Genomic DNA, 18,438 nt, shown 5'->3' with positions numbered 1-18,438 from the left:
GAGCTGTCTCTATTTACTTGCATAAATGCTGTCAAACCCCAATGGATTTTGTGGCTCTCCAGATCTAACAGGATATATCCCGTCCCTCTTTTTACCAGTTATCGAGTCCAGTGAATGTTGGTAGTTGTGTGTGTCTGTCGTCTTGACATTGTCAAAGGCTTCCTGCTGGTTGTCAGCTTGCCACCATATTACAAGTATTCACTGTTAACATGCACAAGGCAGTGTGGAACTTCTGTCACTTGGTCAAGCAAGCTCAGGGTCGCTCAGAGGAAACCCGGGTTTCCCATTGTCTCTCCTAAGGGGATCTCTGAACTGGCATTTCCTGCTGAAGGGAAACCCCTCCAGAGATGGAGGCTAATCCTGCAGAAGCACTCAGCGAGTGGAGGGCCTTGCCTCTCACCTTCTGACGAAAGGTCGGAGGGTATCCAAATAAACCGCAAAAACTTTGGGCCTACACAATGTAACTTCCTCTCCCTCAACTTTCCCCTCACACACCAGCCATGTGGTAGGTAGAGCAGAGAGAACCCTCTGCTTTGTAATCCCTCACTAAAGCACTTCATCCTGCCACGGTTTCTGTCCTGCGCCAGCCATCTTTCCTTCCTTACACGAAAAGAAAGAAGCTGGAAGTAATATCCTCAGGTACAGCAAAAAGATGCCTGAATATCTTACTTATTTTAAAACCTTCACCCTTCATACTAACTGAAGTTCCTGAAATTATATTACTTGAAATGCAACAAAACGAGACAGGATGTTAAATGAGTCCCTCGCTGGGCTAGTCAATATCAACTTCAGCACGGCAGGGATAGACAAAGAAAATCGCTATTTTAGGGCTTCTTCTCTTCTTCCTGATTAGGGAGCCTGTGTTTTCTTTTCTTTTGGCAGCGGAGTCTATTCTCTGACATTGCAAAACCTCAACATCTCCTCCTTCGGCCTGCGTTCGCTGCAAGAGATCAGCAGCGGAATGGTCCTGATTCACCACAACCCCAACCTTTGCTTCATCCAGAACGTTCCTTGGGAAGCCATCTTCAAGAACCCTCGGCAGACCTTGTTCCAGAATGACAACAACCCCGAGTGTAGTAAGTGTGTAGCACCTACTCCTATAGTTACAGGGAACCAGGCAGTGGGCCCGCCCTGTGGAACGCCCTTCCTTCAGATATCAAGGAAATAAACAGCTATCTGACTTTTAGAAGACATCTGAAGGCAGCCCTGTTTAAGGAAGTTTTTAATGTTTGATGTTTTATTGTACTTTTAATATTTTGTTGGAAGCCGCCCAGAGTGGCTGGGGGTGGGTTATAAATAAATAATAATTATTATTGTTATTATTATTAGGCCCCCCCTCCACAATCTTCCAATCTGGGAGCCACTTTTTAACAATCTGGTGTTGAGGGGGGAGGGAAGTGAGCCCCTTTGCCAGGCTTATGAAAAATCCTGTGCAGATAGGAGAATTTAGGGACTCCATATGTGAGCTCTTTGTGAGCAAATGCATAAGAATTCAGGGTTATTCAGCGCAATGTTAGCTTGGGCAACTCACAGTGAGGCCAGCAAGAGTCGAACAAAATGACTTGTCATTGATGGCTTCCTCCATCCTTTTGATGGTAGCAAAAGAACAGGTAACAATTGCATACACTCCTATATCTTCTTCTCCACAGTACATGAAGACCAGAGTTGCTCCCCCCTCTGCTCCAAGGGGCACTGCTGGGGACCTGGGGGGACTCAGTGCATGTCCTGCATTGGGTTTCTGCGTGGGAACGAATGTGTTAAAAACTGCAGCCTTCTGGATGGGTATGTGATCATGGGGAAAGCAGACTAGGAGCCCTGTCTGTCTACAATTCAGATTAGGAGCAACTGGGAGTGCTATGTAGAAAATACATTGTTTAGCCACATTAAGGTCTAGAGACATTTGCTATGTTTATATATAAAAAAGCTACATTTTCTTAGTGTTGGGTTCTGTGTTGTTGACTAAATTCTGTGCTTTCAGGGTACATGGAAGAGGTGTGAAAATAGCATACATATCACCTCCTTGTTTTTCTTCTTTTTTGAAACATCCATCTGTCACCACCAAATTTTATAGAACAATTAAAATGCAGCCCTAGTAGAAGTTACTGTGATGAGAAGGGCACCGGCAGATGATGGATTGCCAATCCACGACATTCCAGGAAGTTAAGGAAAACCGGGAGGAGAAAAACTGGAAGCTGCCTAAATTTTGGATTGACCTGACTTTGCAATTTCTTCTCCTACAGAGAGTTCCGGGAATACGTCAACGGGACACGGTGCCTTCCATGCCATTCTGAGTGCTTGCCCCAAAATGGGACAGAGTCCTGCAATGGATCGGTAAGGGCAGGGACTGAAGGCTGTGGAGGCCCAGGCTTTATTCTGACTTCCTTGCCTTTCCACATCAAGTTGTCTATCCATAAAGTATCTTTGAGCATCTGCTCCAAGACACACACACACACACACACACACACACACACACACACACACTGCTCATGTTCCTTGTCACCCTATATGCACAGAAAGAATGACCAGAACTGGCATCTACTGTCCTGGCAGGTCTGCCCTGGCCCTCCATTAATTTTTCCTCCTCTGGCACTGATCAGGACTGGAAGCCACCATTTACATTTCCCACAATGCCCCAGAGCAGTGCTGTGGTCTTGTCGGAAATTAAAATGGTGGCCTGTGGACCCAGTCTCCCCATGCTGATCTGAGTAGTTCTGGCTGCTTGCTCTCACTATCCAACAAACCTGCCAGGGCCTCTGACATTGGAGGGCCCCCACTAGACAGCTCTTTGCTAAGGGTCCCCTCAGAGCTGGAGCTGTCCCTGAACACACCCAAGAAGTCAGTTCTGACCACCCTTTGGTGCTACATAAACAAACCCTGTGCCCCCCTTCTTTTCTGCTCTGGTTTCTTCTCTCACCTCCAATTTACATCCATATATGATTTGCACAAACCGTAGGATGAATTGGTTTGTATTCCCGGTTTGCTGCTCAGAGGTGAGAGGAATCTGGAAGGTGGAAGCATGCAAATGGCAGCGTGTGTTCAAATAGTGCCAAGCCAATTGATTCAATACTCCCCATGACTGCATGTTGTAAAAGAAGGTGTTTTGCTGTCGATTTTTAGAAAGCTTGTATCTTTTAATGGAGGAAGCTTGGACAAATTAACCAGTCACTGTAAGGAGAAATAACTAGTTTTTGAACTGGCTTCTGCCCTCTTCCCTCCCCATTCATTTTTCCTTGTGTGTCATGCCTTTTAGATTATGAACTTGGGGGGGGGGGTACTGTCTAATTACTGATCTAATAAGCCACTCTGGAAAGTTTTGGGGTTTTTTGTGTTTTTTTTGCTAATAAACATGACAAAAATGCTTTAAAAAAGCTTCTTAGGAATTTCCATGTATGCCAGAATAAAATGTGGAAAAACCATTGCTCAATATAGCAAGGTGTCTTTTCCAAAGTTGTTGGACTACAAACCCCATAATTCCCAGCCATGGGCCACGGTGGCTGAGGCTGCTGGGGGTCGGAGTCTTGAGGGCCCATGGGCTTCCCATGTCTTTGCTACAGGCTCCTTCCTTTAAAATGAGCTATGAATCCATGCAGTTGAATCTGTGGAGCAGGTCAGTGGGGAGGTTTCACCTGTTCTCTCTTCTCACGTCACCTGTATCCAAATATTAAGGGAGAATTCCTCAGGCTCGTTTTCAAACAGGCTTGTTTTTAAACCGGGTGACTATGAAATACCAGAGATAAATTATTAACAGGAAAGGTGTGCTTGTTTGCATTCCTTCCAGCTAAATTCTGTCACGGCTTTACAGAAAAAAATAAATGGTCCTATTACCACAGGTTTTTCTGGGTTTTTCTGCCTTCTTGATGTTTTGATGGATGTTTCTATTTTGTAACGTAAAATGAGAAAAGTCGAGGGTAATAAAACTTAAATAAACTCAATCATCAGTCTTTATACTCACAAAACCTAATAGCTGTGTGACCCATAAATGCGTTAACAAAATGTTGTTACGTAAAAATTTGAGTTGAACCTTGTAATAGAAATGATAGGAAGAAACAAAGAAAACTGAATAGCAAATAACTAAAACAGATAAATTTATAAACACAGCGTATATCAATTTTAACCGTCAATACATCATGGTGGCTGGGAAGTCACGATGTATCGGCAGCTCAAAAAGTCTGAAACTGGTGTCGCGATGCAAACGCCATACCGGTTTCAGACAATAAATAGAAGTATCGCCCATCCCTCCTCTTAAGGACTGCCCACATAGTCATTATGCAAGAGAGCAAATATCAGCTGGCATGCCGGCAAAGACTTCGTGCATCATAGATAAAAGCTGGGCAAGCTTTATTCAGAGCTTGTCGCCTCAGACACTGAAGATAAAGTCACAACTAGTCATTTCTTTTAGATTTTTCAGAGCGAGATCCAGCCAAAGTGAAGAGCTCTGAAGCTTGAAAGCTTTGAGGCTCATGCCTTGAGCATGTGCTTAAATTTGCCCATTGAAATCAATGCACCTGTGATGTTACAAAATCCAAGTTACCCAACTTTTCCCTTCATTAGGTAATAAAATGTGCAAGAACAGCACAGTTCACCTGAGGCGACTTCGCAACAGCCCCAGACCCAGCGACTCCAAATCCATAGATTCCTATCAAAGTTTCTGGCTTTAATGTCAGTCTCGGGTCATGTCGATAATGAGTCACTTTGAGTTGTAGGGATGATATTGAATGCAGATCCATACAGGACAGCTGATAGGGAGGAGTTCCCCTCCCCCTGTTCTTCTTATAGAAAGTCTTCTTTTTCTGTCCTTCCTTCCTTAGGACGCAGACCAGTGTGTGGCTTGTGCCCATTACAAAGATGGCCCCTACTGCGTGGAGCAGTGTCCCAGCGGCGTGAAGGTGGACGGTTCTTTCGTACCCATCTGGAAGTATCCCGATGGGGAAGGCATGTGCCAGATCTGCCCGACCAACTGCACCCACTCGTGAGTTTCCAACATGGTTAATAATAATAATATAATTTATTATTTATATCCTGCCCTTCTGGCTGGGTTTCCCCAGCCACTCTGGGCGGCTTCCAACAAAATATTAAAATACAATAATTCATCAAATATTAAAAGCTTCCCTGAACAGGGCTGCCTTCAGATGCCTTCTAAAAACCAGATAGTTGTTTATTTCCTTGTCATCTGATGGGAGGGCGTTCCACAGGGCGGGCGCCACCACTGAGAAGGCCCTCTGCATGGTTCTCTGTAGCTTCATTTCTCACAGTGAGGGAACTGCCAGAAGGCCCTCGGAGCTGGACCTCACTGTCTGTGCAGAACGATGTAGATGGAGATGCTCCTTCAGGTATACTGGGCTGAGGCCGTTTAGGGCTTTAAAGGTCAGCACCAACACTTTGAATTGTGCTCGGAAATGTCCTGGGAGCCAATGTAGGTCTGTCAGGACCGGTGTTATGTGGTCTCGGTGGCCACGCCCAGTCACCAGTCTAGCTGCCGCATTCTGGATTGTGTGGAGAAGGTCCTGCTGGAAAAGAGGCACCAGCACCTTTGCCTAGTGGGTGATGGGAAGTGGGGAGGAAGAAATGCTAAGACTGTTAGCGGTTTGCTCTCTGCAGAGCATACCTTCTGTATAATTTAGCACGTAATCGTTTTGACTTCTGTCAGCCTTTTACTTGGCCGCCCTGGAGCGACACCAAAAATCTGCCGCCTAAGGTGTCCTCATCGCTACCTGCCTCTAAACGGGCTTTGATGAAACAAGGTCAGCAAACAAAAATTAAAAGGTTTTTTTTTTAAAGCCGCCTTTAAATGTCGGCGCTAGAAATGTCTTCCACAGCTCGTGATAACTGCATGTGTCCGAAAGCTCATGAAGCCGTGCAAACTTTTATTCAGTTGTCTTCTTTTTATATATATAATTTTTTATTTGATTTTTAAAAAAACATAAACATACGACAAAAAACATTTCAAAATCCAAAGATCAAGATTACTCTGAATCTCCTGACTTCCCCTCCCATCCCTTCCATGGGTCCTAATGATAATATTTACAACTGCATATCAATACTGTCCCAAGTTTTATCCTTCCAAATTTTCCATACTTTCTGTTAGTTTACAAGTGTGGTTGAAATCCTGCTAATGTTTTAACCTGCTTACAGTGTTCTTCTAAATAGATTGTAAACTTTTCCCATTCTTTTTTAAAGTTCTTGCCCTCTTGATGTCTAAGATTCCCAGTTAATTTTGCCATTTTAGCATAGTCCATCAACTTTGTTTGCCATTCTTCTCTGGTCAGGGTTATTTCCAACTCTGGGCTACTGGCATCCGTGCGGCTGTTGTCGCATAAAACAAACTTTTATTCAGTTGCCCGTCTCCTTCATTCTGCTCTACTGAACATTATTATGCCTGTTACAGTTTTTAACAAGATTGCTTTTAGTTCTCCACACTTTGTATTTATCGGTCGTTTCAATCAGTTAAAAAAAATGCAAAAGTGAAAAAGAAATTAAAATTGCCTAAATGTTTGCAAGTAGCGAGCTGTATTCTGTTCTGGCACCCGTTGTTTCTCCTTAACAAGTGAAGTGGTATTTCTTAAATGGTTGTGTGATACAACTTGGTGTTTCCTTTTCCAGGTGTACAATACGGGATGAACGTGGCTGCCCCGTGGATCAGAAACCTAGGTATTAGATATCGGCTCATTTTCATTTATATCCCACGTATCTTCCCTTGGAAGTCAAGATGGTGTGCAAGCCTATACAAAGTATAAAGTTTCTTGTGTTACTGAAATATATGAAAAAATAAAAAGAAATTGTCCAGTAGCACCTTAGAGACCAACTAAGTTTGTTCTTGGTATAAGCTTTCGTGTGCATGAACACTTCTTCAGATACCTGTGTGTTACTGAAGTTACTGAACATGGAAGATTTCTGGGCACAACCTAAGTACAAAGGCCATGCTAAGAGCCATGAATATGTGTGATTGTGTGATTAGGGAATTCAGTATTCTGAGAAACCTCAGCTTTCAATTACAAAAAAGGTTTTTTTTGAAAGGATGTTTTCCTGTCCCTGTGACGGGACAGATAATCCTGCAGTGTACTCTGATGAGCTGAATGTGCTACAGAAAAAGCAAATGGCCACAAATTTGGAAAGATTCGCTGGAAAGATAGAGATTATTCAGTAAAAACCAATAAACTTGTGGCACCCTAAAGACTGACACGTTTATTATGCCATTTGCTTTTGAGGGCCAGAATCCACTTCATCAGATGCGTGAAGTCTCAAATTGGCAGACGAATATACATGGTTGCGTGGGGGAGAAAAGTGAGGTCAGAGGGAAACAAAATGCAGTGATAATTTCGTAAAAGTGAAATAATTTTCAGTCCATCTGGTGAATTCGTGGCTGATCTGAGACATGAACCACAGTGCTCACAGCCTGTGCTCTTTATCACTAACATGCATCAGCTCTAAAAGATCTAGGAGATAAATCCTTTGAACACATTATTAAAAAACAAATTCTAGCTCCTCATTATTAAAAGAATCTCAAAGTAGGTTACAATCATAGTACATTAGAACCTCGTGCAACAGAAAAAGCAGCAGGAAACACTGTGCTTTGAAACTATTATTATTGAGCAGTATATCAGTCGGTGGGTGTTTTTGCTTTATTTGTTCTAGTTATTTATTAAAATGCCAAACCAAGCACAAAACAAAATTCATCACAGAAAACAGGCATGAAATGTCTAAGCCAAGACAAAGAGGAGGGCTACAGACATCACCAATACATTCCAGACTTTTGGTATAATAAGAATTATAACTAGTCTGTAAAAAATAAAAACACCAGTACCATGGATAGTCCTTGTTTTCCAGGGGACTGAGCTGCAGCAAACTTTAATTTGGAGCGCTACCTGTATTCCTCTATCATCCACAGCCGTTTATAAGCCAAGTGGGGCTAGTGGAAGGAGGAGATTGGTTATGTTATGCATTGTTAACATAAACAGTAAGATCACACCAAACAGGAAGAAGTTTGTCCTTACATTTTTGACCTCTAGAGGCTCTCAGTTTATATTTCAGTTTCTCTGGTAGGGCTGATTCCTACACCTTCGTGTGCCTGTGAAAAAATATCCGCTCCGGCTAATTCCCACCAGAATCGGGTTATTGTGGCTGTGGCAATACGGAGAATCCATTGTTGTTGAAATATAAATAAAAACCACGAGGGATGAAAATTCGCCATAACATCAGGAGAGACTGCTGACTTTCCTTGAGTATCCCACGGTTCACTCAAAGGCCTGAGGAATTGGGCAGGTCTCTAATTGGCACCTGAAACTCCCTAAAAAGTTTCTCTCTTGGCAACTCATCCTCCTCACTTTCTCTGCTTGGTTAAGCCCTGCCTGGCGCAGCTTCTCTGCCTGCCTGCCCGTTCGCATCCCCTGAAAGTTGCAGGCAAAGTTGGCTACCCTGCTTCAGGCTTCCCCCCTTTTCTCTCTGTCCTCTTCCAGCCAGGCTACGTCCATTACAGCTGGGGTGGTGGGTGCTGCGCTCGTCCTGGTTCTCTTGTCCATCATCATCATTTGCATCAAGCGTCGGAAGCAGCAAGAGCGGAAGCACACTCTGCGGCGTCTCCTGCAAGAGACAGAGGTAGGGTTTGGCGGCCGTAACCTCTTTCCCCCTGAGGTGGGGTTGTGAGGAGAGCCTGCAGCAGAGCTCATGGGAGATTTGGCACGGTGCTTCTGGATTTTAGCAGCCTTTTTAGAAGCGCTGCTTTATTTCCCCATGTGGGGAATTGCCTCCCTCTCCGTTCCATGCTCAATGGAACCTCCATGTACAGGGGCAGTATATCTCTGAATATGAAATGTTGCCAAACGTTTTAGGAGAAGGCCTTCATTTTCATGCTCTGCTTCTGAACTTCTGCAGACAGCTGACAGAAAGCCAGATAAGACAACTGCTTCCCTGTTACGCATGTATAAAAAGACCTAAATGTATAAATAGTCCGAAAGGGAACTTCCCACTGAATAATAATAATAATAATAATAATAATAATTTATTATTTATACCTCACCCATCTGGCTGGGTTTCCCCAGCCACTCTGGGCGGCTTCCAACAGAATATTAAAATACAGTAATCTATTAAACATTAAAAGCTTCCCTAAACAGGGCTGTCTTCAGATGTCTTCTAAAAGTCTGGTAGTTGTTTTTCTCTTTGACATCTGGTGCGAGGTCGTTCCACAGGGCAGGTGCCACTGCCGAGAAGGCCCTCTGCCTGGTTCCCTGTAACTTGGCTTCTCGCATCGAGAATAATCTTCACAGGAAGTCCCCAGCACTGTTGTGTTCTCATTCTTCTCCATGTCCCCCCAAATAATTTTATTACATGCTTGTATGTGAGACTGACTAGGGGGCAGTGGAACCATAGAGTTGGAAGGGACCTCAGAGCTCCTCTAGTTCATCCCCTACTGATGTGGGAAATCCACTGCTACATTACCCTTAGCAGGTGGCCATAAACCTCTACTTAAATCCCCCCCCCCTCTGCACCCCTCCTTACTTTCTTTGATGCTGTTAGTTGGTGGAGCCATTGACACCCAGCGGAGCCCTGCCTAACCAGGCACAGATGCGTATTCTCAAGGAGACGGAACTGAAAAAAGTCAAGGTGTTGGGTTCAGGCGCTTTTGGAACGGTGTACAAGGTGAGGAGCGCTGGATTAGATTTGTTGTGTGGGCAAATGGCGCGGGAAAGCCCTTGGCTGGGAACCCAACAGCTTGAGGACCTTTGGAAATCTTTTCAGAGACTCAGTTTGAACTACCAAGCCTTGAATCCTGTTCCTCGTTCACTCAGGATCCAAGTGTTTCCTTTCAACGAAATGTTCCCATTCCAGGTGGTGATCGCATCTTCCCAGCAGCCATTAAGTTGGTACTGGGGGGAAATGGGATTCCTTTGTCAGCTAGCAGGGCCACTGCAATTTAACTTAAGAGTTCTGCCTGGGCTGCTGCTGTGTGCGAGTGCCTCTGGCACACCACAAAGTCCCGTGTGAAGAGAGGCACGGCGCTCTGTGTTGCCACACTAGGCCACATCTTTCACTTGGGAGTTTTTCTGAAGTGTCTAGTAGGCAGTCTCCTTCCCATATTCCTGTAATCATCATCATCATCATCTTAAAAAACAAAACCCGATGCATTTATTCATCTTGCTCTCTTTCTCTTAACCATCCATGCAGGGAATTTGGATTCCAGATGGTGAGAGTGTGAAGATCCCGGTGGCCATCAAAGTCTTGCGGGAAAACACCTCGCCCAAAGCCAACAAGGAGATTTTGGATGTGAGTGAGGAAGGCACAGTGACCCCTCTTAATCCGGGTTTGGATTTGCAACCCAGTGGCTAAAGCTGAACCAGGGACAAGCACCCTGAGGCTCAAGATTTTAACTGAGAATAATTGCACTGTTTCCTGATGCACCATTTGTACTGTAAACCTAAATGACTGCACAAGAAAGTGGGGGGAAATCCATCCAAGCAGCTCAGCGAGGCAAGGCAAGGCACTATGACTAAAAGAGCAAAAACAGTCGAGGTGGTGCAACAGGAATAAAACGATAACAGCAATTTGAATAAGAATGAAACACTGTGTGTATGTGTGTGCGCGCCTGTGTGTACACACACACACACACACAGGCACACACACACACACACACACACACACACAAATGATGACCAGCCCAAACCTTGCCTCCTCTGAAGATTTTACCACCTCCAACCATAAATCTTGAGGGTGGCCCGGCAACATTTCCTTGCATGTATGCTAGCTCCCTTGCAAGGCAGAGTGATGACCATACAGCTTCTTGTTGAAAGGATCAAGTTGCGCATGGCCAATGGCAATAAAACACATGGAAGCCGTAAAGCTCAGTCAAGCATTGTTTACTTGAAGGCAACACCAATCTTGATGGTAGAAGACTTATTTGCAACTTTACTACAGTGCAGATAGTAAGGCACACTTCAGTTGTACATGCTGCCTGCACGCAGCTCAGCAGTCTCTCCTCTGTAGGAATCGCACATGTCCACAGATAAGTGCTCCATTGCTATTTATAGCTGCTGTAGACAAGGCAATCTTGCACCTCAATGCTTCTGAGAATCTTTGAGAATCTTCTCACAGTTTCTGGAAACGGACAGCGCTTTCTCACTTGCTCTAACATCCTCTTGGTACTTCCTCCAGCCCACCTAATTGAAAAGCGGCCTATGTGCCATAGCTGCAGTTGCTGTTCTAACTGCATAGCACATGAGCATCCAGTTGGAGATAAATTGATAGCTACCAGTTCACTGCATTGGGTCAACAGGTTCAAAAGATCCCAGCATCTCCTAGCAGAGCAAAGCAAAACCAGGAGAAACAGAGGAGGAGAATATGCAGCGCCTTCCAAAGTTGTAGTTCAAGAACATCTGGAGGGCCACAGATTATTCCCTCCTGCTGTATGAAGATCACACACTACCTCTGATGTTGTCTCAGTGTACCAGATGCCAGTATGGAATCCATGGGGCTTATTGTCCAGAACATGGATGGGGAACTTGTGGTTCTCCAGATGTTGGACTGCAACTCTCATCAGCCCCAGCCGGCATGGCCAAAGTGTCAGGGATGATGGGACCTGGAGTCAAAACAACAACTGGAGGGCACCACATTTGCCAACCCTGCAATAGAGAGATACTGTCAAAAATGATGTAGGAGGGGTGGGGCAGTAAGATGATGGAGAATAAGGCTTAAAAGCAAAAATTGTGGGCCTCTCCTTTAAAGCAGTGCAGCCAGACCTTTATATCAGTTTGGAGCTGAGAAATAGACCTCTAATAAAATAACTCCACCCTTCCTATATGCTCAGGATTTCCCCGGGTTAAAATGTCACCGAAATCCCTCCAGTTGACTTAATTGTCACGCAGGACACATAAGCACATCTCCTTTCAGCATCTTCTCAAAGCTGGGCCAAGTATGTTGCGGTTTCTCTATTTGCTGTGCTTCCTCACAGATCTTTTCTGCTCTTACTGGGTTCAATGTGCCCTCCACTAATTCTCCTCCTGGGAATGCCACAGACTCAAAACAGTCTATAAACACTTTTTGTCGGCCAAAGTTACAAGCAACTTACACGGCATCGGGCTTCCCTGTTGTTGTCACCCATGTTTTGTTTGCCGTGGCTGAATTCAGCAATTCCTGGGGTCTAGTGGGAGAGGATTAACAACCCCTCCTGGATGTCTTCCCTCTAACCTGGGTTAGCAAACTCACACTGCTTCCCTCACCTGCAGAGGGATAGAAATCTCCCCTTGAAGTCTGGCCCGTGTGAGTTCTTCTCCCTGATCTCCATCACTATTTCTCTTCTGAAAGGAGACTTCTAACACCCACCTTTCCTCCCCAGGAGGCTTATGTCATGGCCGGGGTGGGCAGCCCTTATGTATCGCGGCTGCTGGGAATCTGCCTCACCTCCACAGTGCAGCTGGTTACTCAGCTCATGCCCTACGGCTGCCTGCTGGACTACGTGAGGGAGAACAAGGACCGCATTGGATCCCAGGACCTCCTCAACTGGTGTGTGCAGATAGCAAAGGTAGGCGGAGCTTCAGTGCCGGGGGCGGGGCTTCATGGTGATTGTCCGCCTGGCATGCGACTGCATAGCCAGTTGTATTCTGCCCCTTTCAGGACCCACCTCCTCTCTTCACCCACATTCAGTTTTCTTTGCTTTATCTTCCCCCATCTTTCACCTCTTTAAAGGTGTGGGGGGGGGGTAGAATCACAAACCGACAATCAAAGAAGAAAATAGGGTCACGACGGAGGTAGTAACTGAAGAGAGCTGCATTGTGAGGGATCGTGGCTGGTGATGGTGACGGGCTCATTACAGAACAGACTTCCCTGTGCTTATATGAACCACCCCAAAGGGAGGACTTCAGCAGATGACACTTGTCCCACCACTGCGGTATTAAAATGGAAGACTGGGCGACGTAACTTGCTGAAATTCTTCCCCCTTCACAAATACAAGTGCCCCGCTGAATCGAATATTCTTTGGAGGAAATGCAGAATATGTGCATCCAGTCTCTCTCTTGCATTTTAAATTTGCAACAAGTTCCTAGTCCTTATGAGTTCAGCCCCCTGATCCCAGCTTTTAACAAACCACTTATATTTAGGCTTATTGCCTGCAAATCCATCCACACACGTAACCCCACTGCCACTCCCAAAGCATTGACATTTGCAGAGATGTGAAGTGTATAATCCAACATAACGTAATGGTAGAATGTGTGCTCTGCTTGCAAAAGACCCTTGCTTCAATCCCTGGTGTCTCCAGTTAGAGGAATGACAGCAGGACTGAATATAACTTCTGTCTGAGATATTAGAAAGCTGTTCTCGGATAGTACTGAGCTACAGGGAACGATTGCCTGGTTTAGTATAAAGCAGCTTTGTATTTTCAAGCATATTTTTTGTTTTGTAAGCTGCTGAAAAGGAATAAACCAGTTGAATCAGGCATGGAGGATAGGAGAGCACTGCAGGAACCCTCCTTTCCCTTCTCCTAGCAAGTTTAGCAAGTTTGTATCGATGCCACAGAAATTAGAAATTAATGTTAATTATTTTCTCCACTTCTGCAGTTGAGACTGAGGGTGCATGGCATCTGTTATTGCACCTATGTGTTTTTAAGAGCTCTAGAAACAGTTCCCCTTGGCTCAACTTTAAGGGGATAGTTACTAGCATTTCTTCATTCTCTCTCAGGGTATGAACTACCTGGAGGATGTCCGTCTGGTCCACCGGGACTTAGCCGCCCGGAACGTCCTGGTGAAGAGCCCAAACCATGTGAAGATCACAGATTTTGGTTTGGCTCGGCTGCTGGACATCGATGAGACAGAATATCATGCCGACGGAGGGAAGGTTGGTCAGAGAACACAATTATGGAGCAAGTCCAGGGTGCACCTCCCTTTAAGACTGAGTAGCACCCTAAAGGTTGATCAGAATTGTTTAGAGATGGGTGCAGTTACATATCATTTGAGTAGTGGGAGAAATGCACTGACACTGTTAGTTTCGTCTCCTCCGGGCAAATTTATTTATTTATTACATTTCTATCCCGCCTTTCCTCCAAGGAGCTCAAGGTGGTGTATGTGGTTCTCTCCTGTCCATTTTTATCCTCACAACAACCCTGTGAAATAGGTCAGGCTGAGAGTGAGCGACTAGCCTAAGGACACCCAGTGAGCTGGATGGATGAGTGAGGATTTGCACCCTGGTCTCTCAGCGTTCTAACCACTAGGCAGTAAATAGGAAAGTGCCTTATACCAACTTAAGACAGTTGGCCCATGTAGCTTGGTATTGTCTACACCAGAGGGAACCAATGTGTCACCCTCCAGATGATGTTGGACAAAGACTCATCATCTCTTGCTGGTTGGGGCTTATGGGACCTGACAGTGCTTTTTTTCTGGGGGGTACGCATACCCCTAAACATTTTGTGAATCTAAATTTGGCCTCATTGAGGAGCAGTATTTCAATATGAGTAGGAAAATGAGAGTACCTCTAAACATTTTATTTAAGAAAAAAGCACTGGGACCTGAACAACATTTGGAGGGGGCACCATGTTGGCTAACCCCAGTCTACATGAACAGGCAATGACTCTCGTGGTTTTCAGGGTGGTCTTGCCCAGTCCTGCTGGGAGGTGGCAGGGATTAAGGTTTTGCATGTAAAGCAGAAGCTGTACCACTGTACTGTATCAGGCCTGCTTCTTATAAACAACAGCAGAGGTAGTGAGCCTGTGTCTGAGCTGCAACACTTCGAAGTGCATGCGAGGGCCCACCTGATCGAATGATTCTGCAGGCAAAACAATTCTCTCTCTCTCTAGAAAATAAGCCTGTTGGGAGAAAAGGTCTGTGGCTTACTTCTTAGCTTGGCATGCTTGCTTTCTATATACAGTGGTACCTCAGGTTACATACGCTTCAGGTTACATACGCTTCAGGTTACAGACTCTGCTAACCCAGAAATAGTGCTTCAGGTTAAGAACTTTGCTTCAGGATGAGAACAGAAATCGTGCTCCGGCGGCGCGGCGGCAGCGGGAGGCCCCATTAGCTAAATTGTTGCTTCAGGTTAAGAACAGTTTCAGGTTAAGTACGGACCTCCGGAACGAATTAAGTACTTAACCTGAGGTACCGCTGTACAGGGAGAGTGTTCTCTGTGAAGGAGGATTCCATCCTGTGTCCCTAGGCTTGCCCTCTTGTGGTGGTACGGCCCAGGCGCAGATTGACTAGCTCCCTAAGAACTAGGCCCATAAGCCTGTTCTCCTGCCCCACACAAACATACACACAGCTGCTGCTGCTGCTTGGAACCAACCCACAAGAGGGATGGTTTGATGCCACAGTGGTAAACTTTGTGCCATTTGCCTTGCCCAGGTACCTATCAAATGGATGGCCCTGGAGTCCATCTTGCGCAGGCGTTTCACACACCAAAGCGACGTGTGGAGCTATGGTAAGTGGGGGCTTGTGGGGACCCTCCTGTTCGTTCCTGCGGTTAAACGTTGGCTGGCACTTGACGGGACCCCCATGCCTGTCTCTCCAGGTGTGACTGTGTGGGAGCTGATGACTTTTGGAGCCAAGCCGTATGATGGAATCCCAGCCCGAGAGATCCCTGACCTGCTGGAGAAAGGAGAGAGGTTACCACAGCCTCCCATCTGCACCATTGATGTCTACATGATCATGGTGAAATGTAAGAAGCTAGAGGTCTTGCATGAAAGGAAAAAGGGTTGCAATGAAATACAGGGGCAAGGGGGGCAAGGCCCTTGGTTACTGTAGCCTTTGTTGTCGCTGGCACCCCATAGCCCTTAAAGCAGCCTTTCTCAACCTTTGGGTCCCCAGATGTTGTTGAACTACAACTCCCATCACCCCTAGCTAGCAAGGCCAGAGCTCAGGGATGATGGGAGTTGTAGTCCAACAACATCCGGGGTCCCACAGGTTGAGAACCGCTGCCTTAAAGGGAAGTGGCGTGGCAGCAAGTTGAGCTATACCTTTTTCTTGGAGGATCTTTATGGTGCCTCCTAAGAAGGCCTGCATCTTTGAACTTGTATTTTCTGGAGTTTGAACCTTTTGGCTAAACGTTTGTATTCAGAGCTTGAAAGTTCATTTTCCAAAGGAGCTGGTTCCAGTTCCAATTTGTCCCTTGACAAAATGAACTAGTTCAGTTTGTCTTCAGTAGTCGGTTCAATTCAACTTCACCCAATGGATCCTCGGCACGTTTGTTTTTCAGCATTCATAATGTTACAGGCTGCTATGCCAAAGTATAAAATACACTTAAGAAAATACCAAAACACACAAGTCAAATGTGAATGGTTTAACTTATTTCCCCCAACAATTGTGGTGTTTAATCTTAAAGGCCCAAAGCGTCCAAAGAGTAAAGAAAAGCACACATATAAGATAATGAAGATGAACTAGAAATCATTCAGAGTGCTAGCCCCAAATGAACTTAATTCATATTCAGTTTACCTGTCAATTATGGGAGCTACCTTCAGGGATAGCTTAGATAATTTTTAAGTAATTCAGCGAACTTGATTAAACTGAACTAATTCATTCCAAGTGCTGGCTGTGCTTGCCACACAGGTTGGATGATCGACTCAGAATGCAGGCCCAAGTTCCGAGAACTGGTCACTGAATTCACGCGAATGGCCAGGGATCCGCAGCGTTTCGTGGTCATCCAGGTGAGCCAGGAGTGGTGGTAGGGAAAGACTTTCATCCTGCCAAGACCTAGGCTGTGTTCAAAGGGGATTTTTTTCCACTGTGTTAAATTAGCTTTCATGAAATATTTTCTTGTGTTACAAAATGGACAAATAAGCAGAGAAAAGTTCAATTGGGGGAAGAGGGAGGGAGGGAGAAAAATGGGGGGGCGTTGTTATTTCATTCTATTGCCTAGTGTTAGCATCATGTGGATAGATCCTTTGTGTGTGTGTGTGTACACACACACACACACACACACACACACACCGAGAGGTTAAGGCAGGCACCCCCAAACTCGGCCCTCCAGATGTTTTGGGACTACAACTCACATCATCCCTAGCTAACAGGACCAGTGGTCAGGGATGATGGGAACTGTAGTCCCAAAACATCTGGAGGGCCGAGTTTGGGGATGCCTGGGTTAGGGGGTCCAGAACTTGGTTGGTTGTGTTCAATTGGTTGCAGTGTGGCTTGTTTGTATGTGTGTAGTGGGGCAGGGGTAGGTTTTTGGGTCATGTTAGCCATATTGATTTGTATGTTGTTGTGGAGGGGGGAGGAATAGGTCATTGTCTTGTTGTTTTGTGTATATGATAAAGGGGAACCATACTGGAATGAAGGTGTCCTCCTTTGCTTGTCCCCATGCTAGTTTTAAGTTTGTTGGTTAGCTTTTCTAGTAGGGGATTTTCCGTCGCTAAGCATCTTGTTCAGTTGCAGGTAAGTGGTGGGAGGGAAGGAATAAACACAAGCACGTAAAATGTCCCTTGCTGGAACAGATTAAACCTATCTAGTCCACCCTCCTGCCTCAGAAACAGTGTTCAACGACATACCTCCAGGAAGCCCACAAACAGGCCATGAAGGGAACAGGCCTTCCTTGTTGATTCTGCTGGCAGCTGGTGTAATCTACTGCTAGGAGAAGCAAGGCATTGCCAAAAGCGAGGGGTGATGCTGATGGTGTCTGTGATTGCTGAGCCTGATAGCTGCTGCTGCTACAGTCATTGGGAGGCTTCTGAACACATACTGTCTGACTCCTGTTTTAACTGGGCCTGGGTGGATTAGAGTCTCTTCCATGCCTGGGATCAGATTGATCGGGGGGAGGGAATTTTACTCCCGAGCCAGCTTAACAAATGGCTGTTTATGTATGGCATTCTTTGTCCCCCTGTAGCATATGGTGTGGCTCATTTGTTTGAGTTCTTTAGAGTCAGAATGATGGAATTGTAGAGTTGAAAGGGACTATGAGGATCATCTGGTCCAGCCTCCTGCAATGCTGGGATCTTTTGCCCATTTTGGGGCTTGAATCCACAACCCTGACAATTAAGAGTGTCATGCTTTACTGACTGAGGTGTCCACTAACCTACTGTACAAGGTTGTTGTAAGAATAATGGAGAAGATGCTATGTGGGCTACTTTCATGAACCCTAAGCCCACTCCTCCTGCAGGAGCAGTGGAATTCTCAAAGCCACAAATACTTACTGCTGTCTGTTAGAACATGCATGCACATTAATATTTCTGGTTGTTCCTCCTTGGCAGAACGATGATAAAATGGGTCTTGCCAGCCCCATAGACAGCACTTTCTACCGCACTTTGCTAGAGGAAGAAGACATGCAAGATCTGGTGGATGCCGAAGAGTACTTGGTACCCCACCAGGGCTTTTTCAATGGCGAGGCATCTGCAGACTATCGCTCTAGGATCCCCTCAACCAGGGTAAGCATGTGGCTGTTATCAGTTTACAGTGATAATAGACAAAGCCAGTTTGTATCCTGCTCAGGCTGGACTTCCCAGTGGGCATGCCCTGCTCTCCTGTAAAGCGCATGTGC

At 45.5% G+C, this 18,438-nt stretch overlaps 1 protein-coding gene across 1 annotated transcript in view; it reads left to right on the top strand.

The window, feature by feature from the left end:
* ERBB2 (erb-b2 receptor tyrosine kinase 2) overlaps window positions 1-18,438 on the top strand; it is a 55,609-nt gene that overhangs the window by 32,125 nt on the left and 5,046 nt on the right. The window contains exons 12-25 of the mRNA XM_080978256.1: window positions 883-1,076; window positions 1,650-1,782; window positions 2,241-2,331; window positions 4,809-4,969; window positions 6,601-6,648; window positions 8,454-8,592; window positions 9,511-9,633; window positions 10,159-10,257; window positions 12,323-12,508; window positions 13,660-13,815; window positions 15,315-15,390; window positions 15,481-15,627; window positions 16,515-16,612; window positions 18,152-18,325. Of these exons, the coding sequence (XP_080834382.1) occupies window positions 883-1,076; window positions 1,650-1,782; window positions 2,241-2,331; window positions 4,809-4,969; window positions 6,601-6,648; window positions 8,454-8,592; window positions 9,511-9,633; window positions 10,159-10,257; window positions 12,323-12,508; window positions 13,660-13,815; window positions 15,315-15,390; window positions 15,481-15,627; window positions 16,515-16,612; window positions 18,152-18,325 (1,825 nt within the window). The remainder of the gene's footprint in view (window positions 1-882; window positions 1,077-1,649; window positions 1,783-2,240; window positions 2,332-4,808; window positions 4,970-6,600; window positions 6,649-8,453; window positions 8,593-9,510; window positions 9,634-10,158; window positions 10,258-12,322; window positions 12,509-13,659; window positions 13,816-15,314; window positions 15,391-15,480; window positions 15,628-16,514; window positions 16,613-18,151; window positions 18,326-18,438) is intronic.

Source organism: Podarcis pityusensis (genome assembly GCF_964106645.2).
Source record: "Podarcis pityusensis genome assembly, chromosome: 13".
NCBI classification, from domain to species: domain Eukaryota; kingdom Metazoa; phylum Chordata; class Lepidosauria; order Squamata; family Lacertidae; genus Podarcis; species Podarcis pityusensis.
Note: the sequence above shows the minus strand (reverse complement) of the source record. Positions and strands in the feature narration are given on the sequence as shown.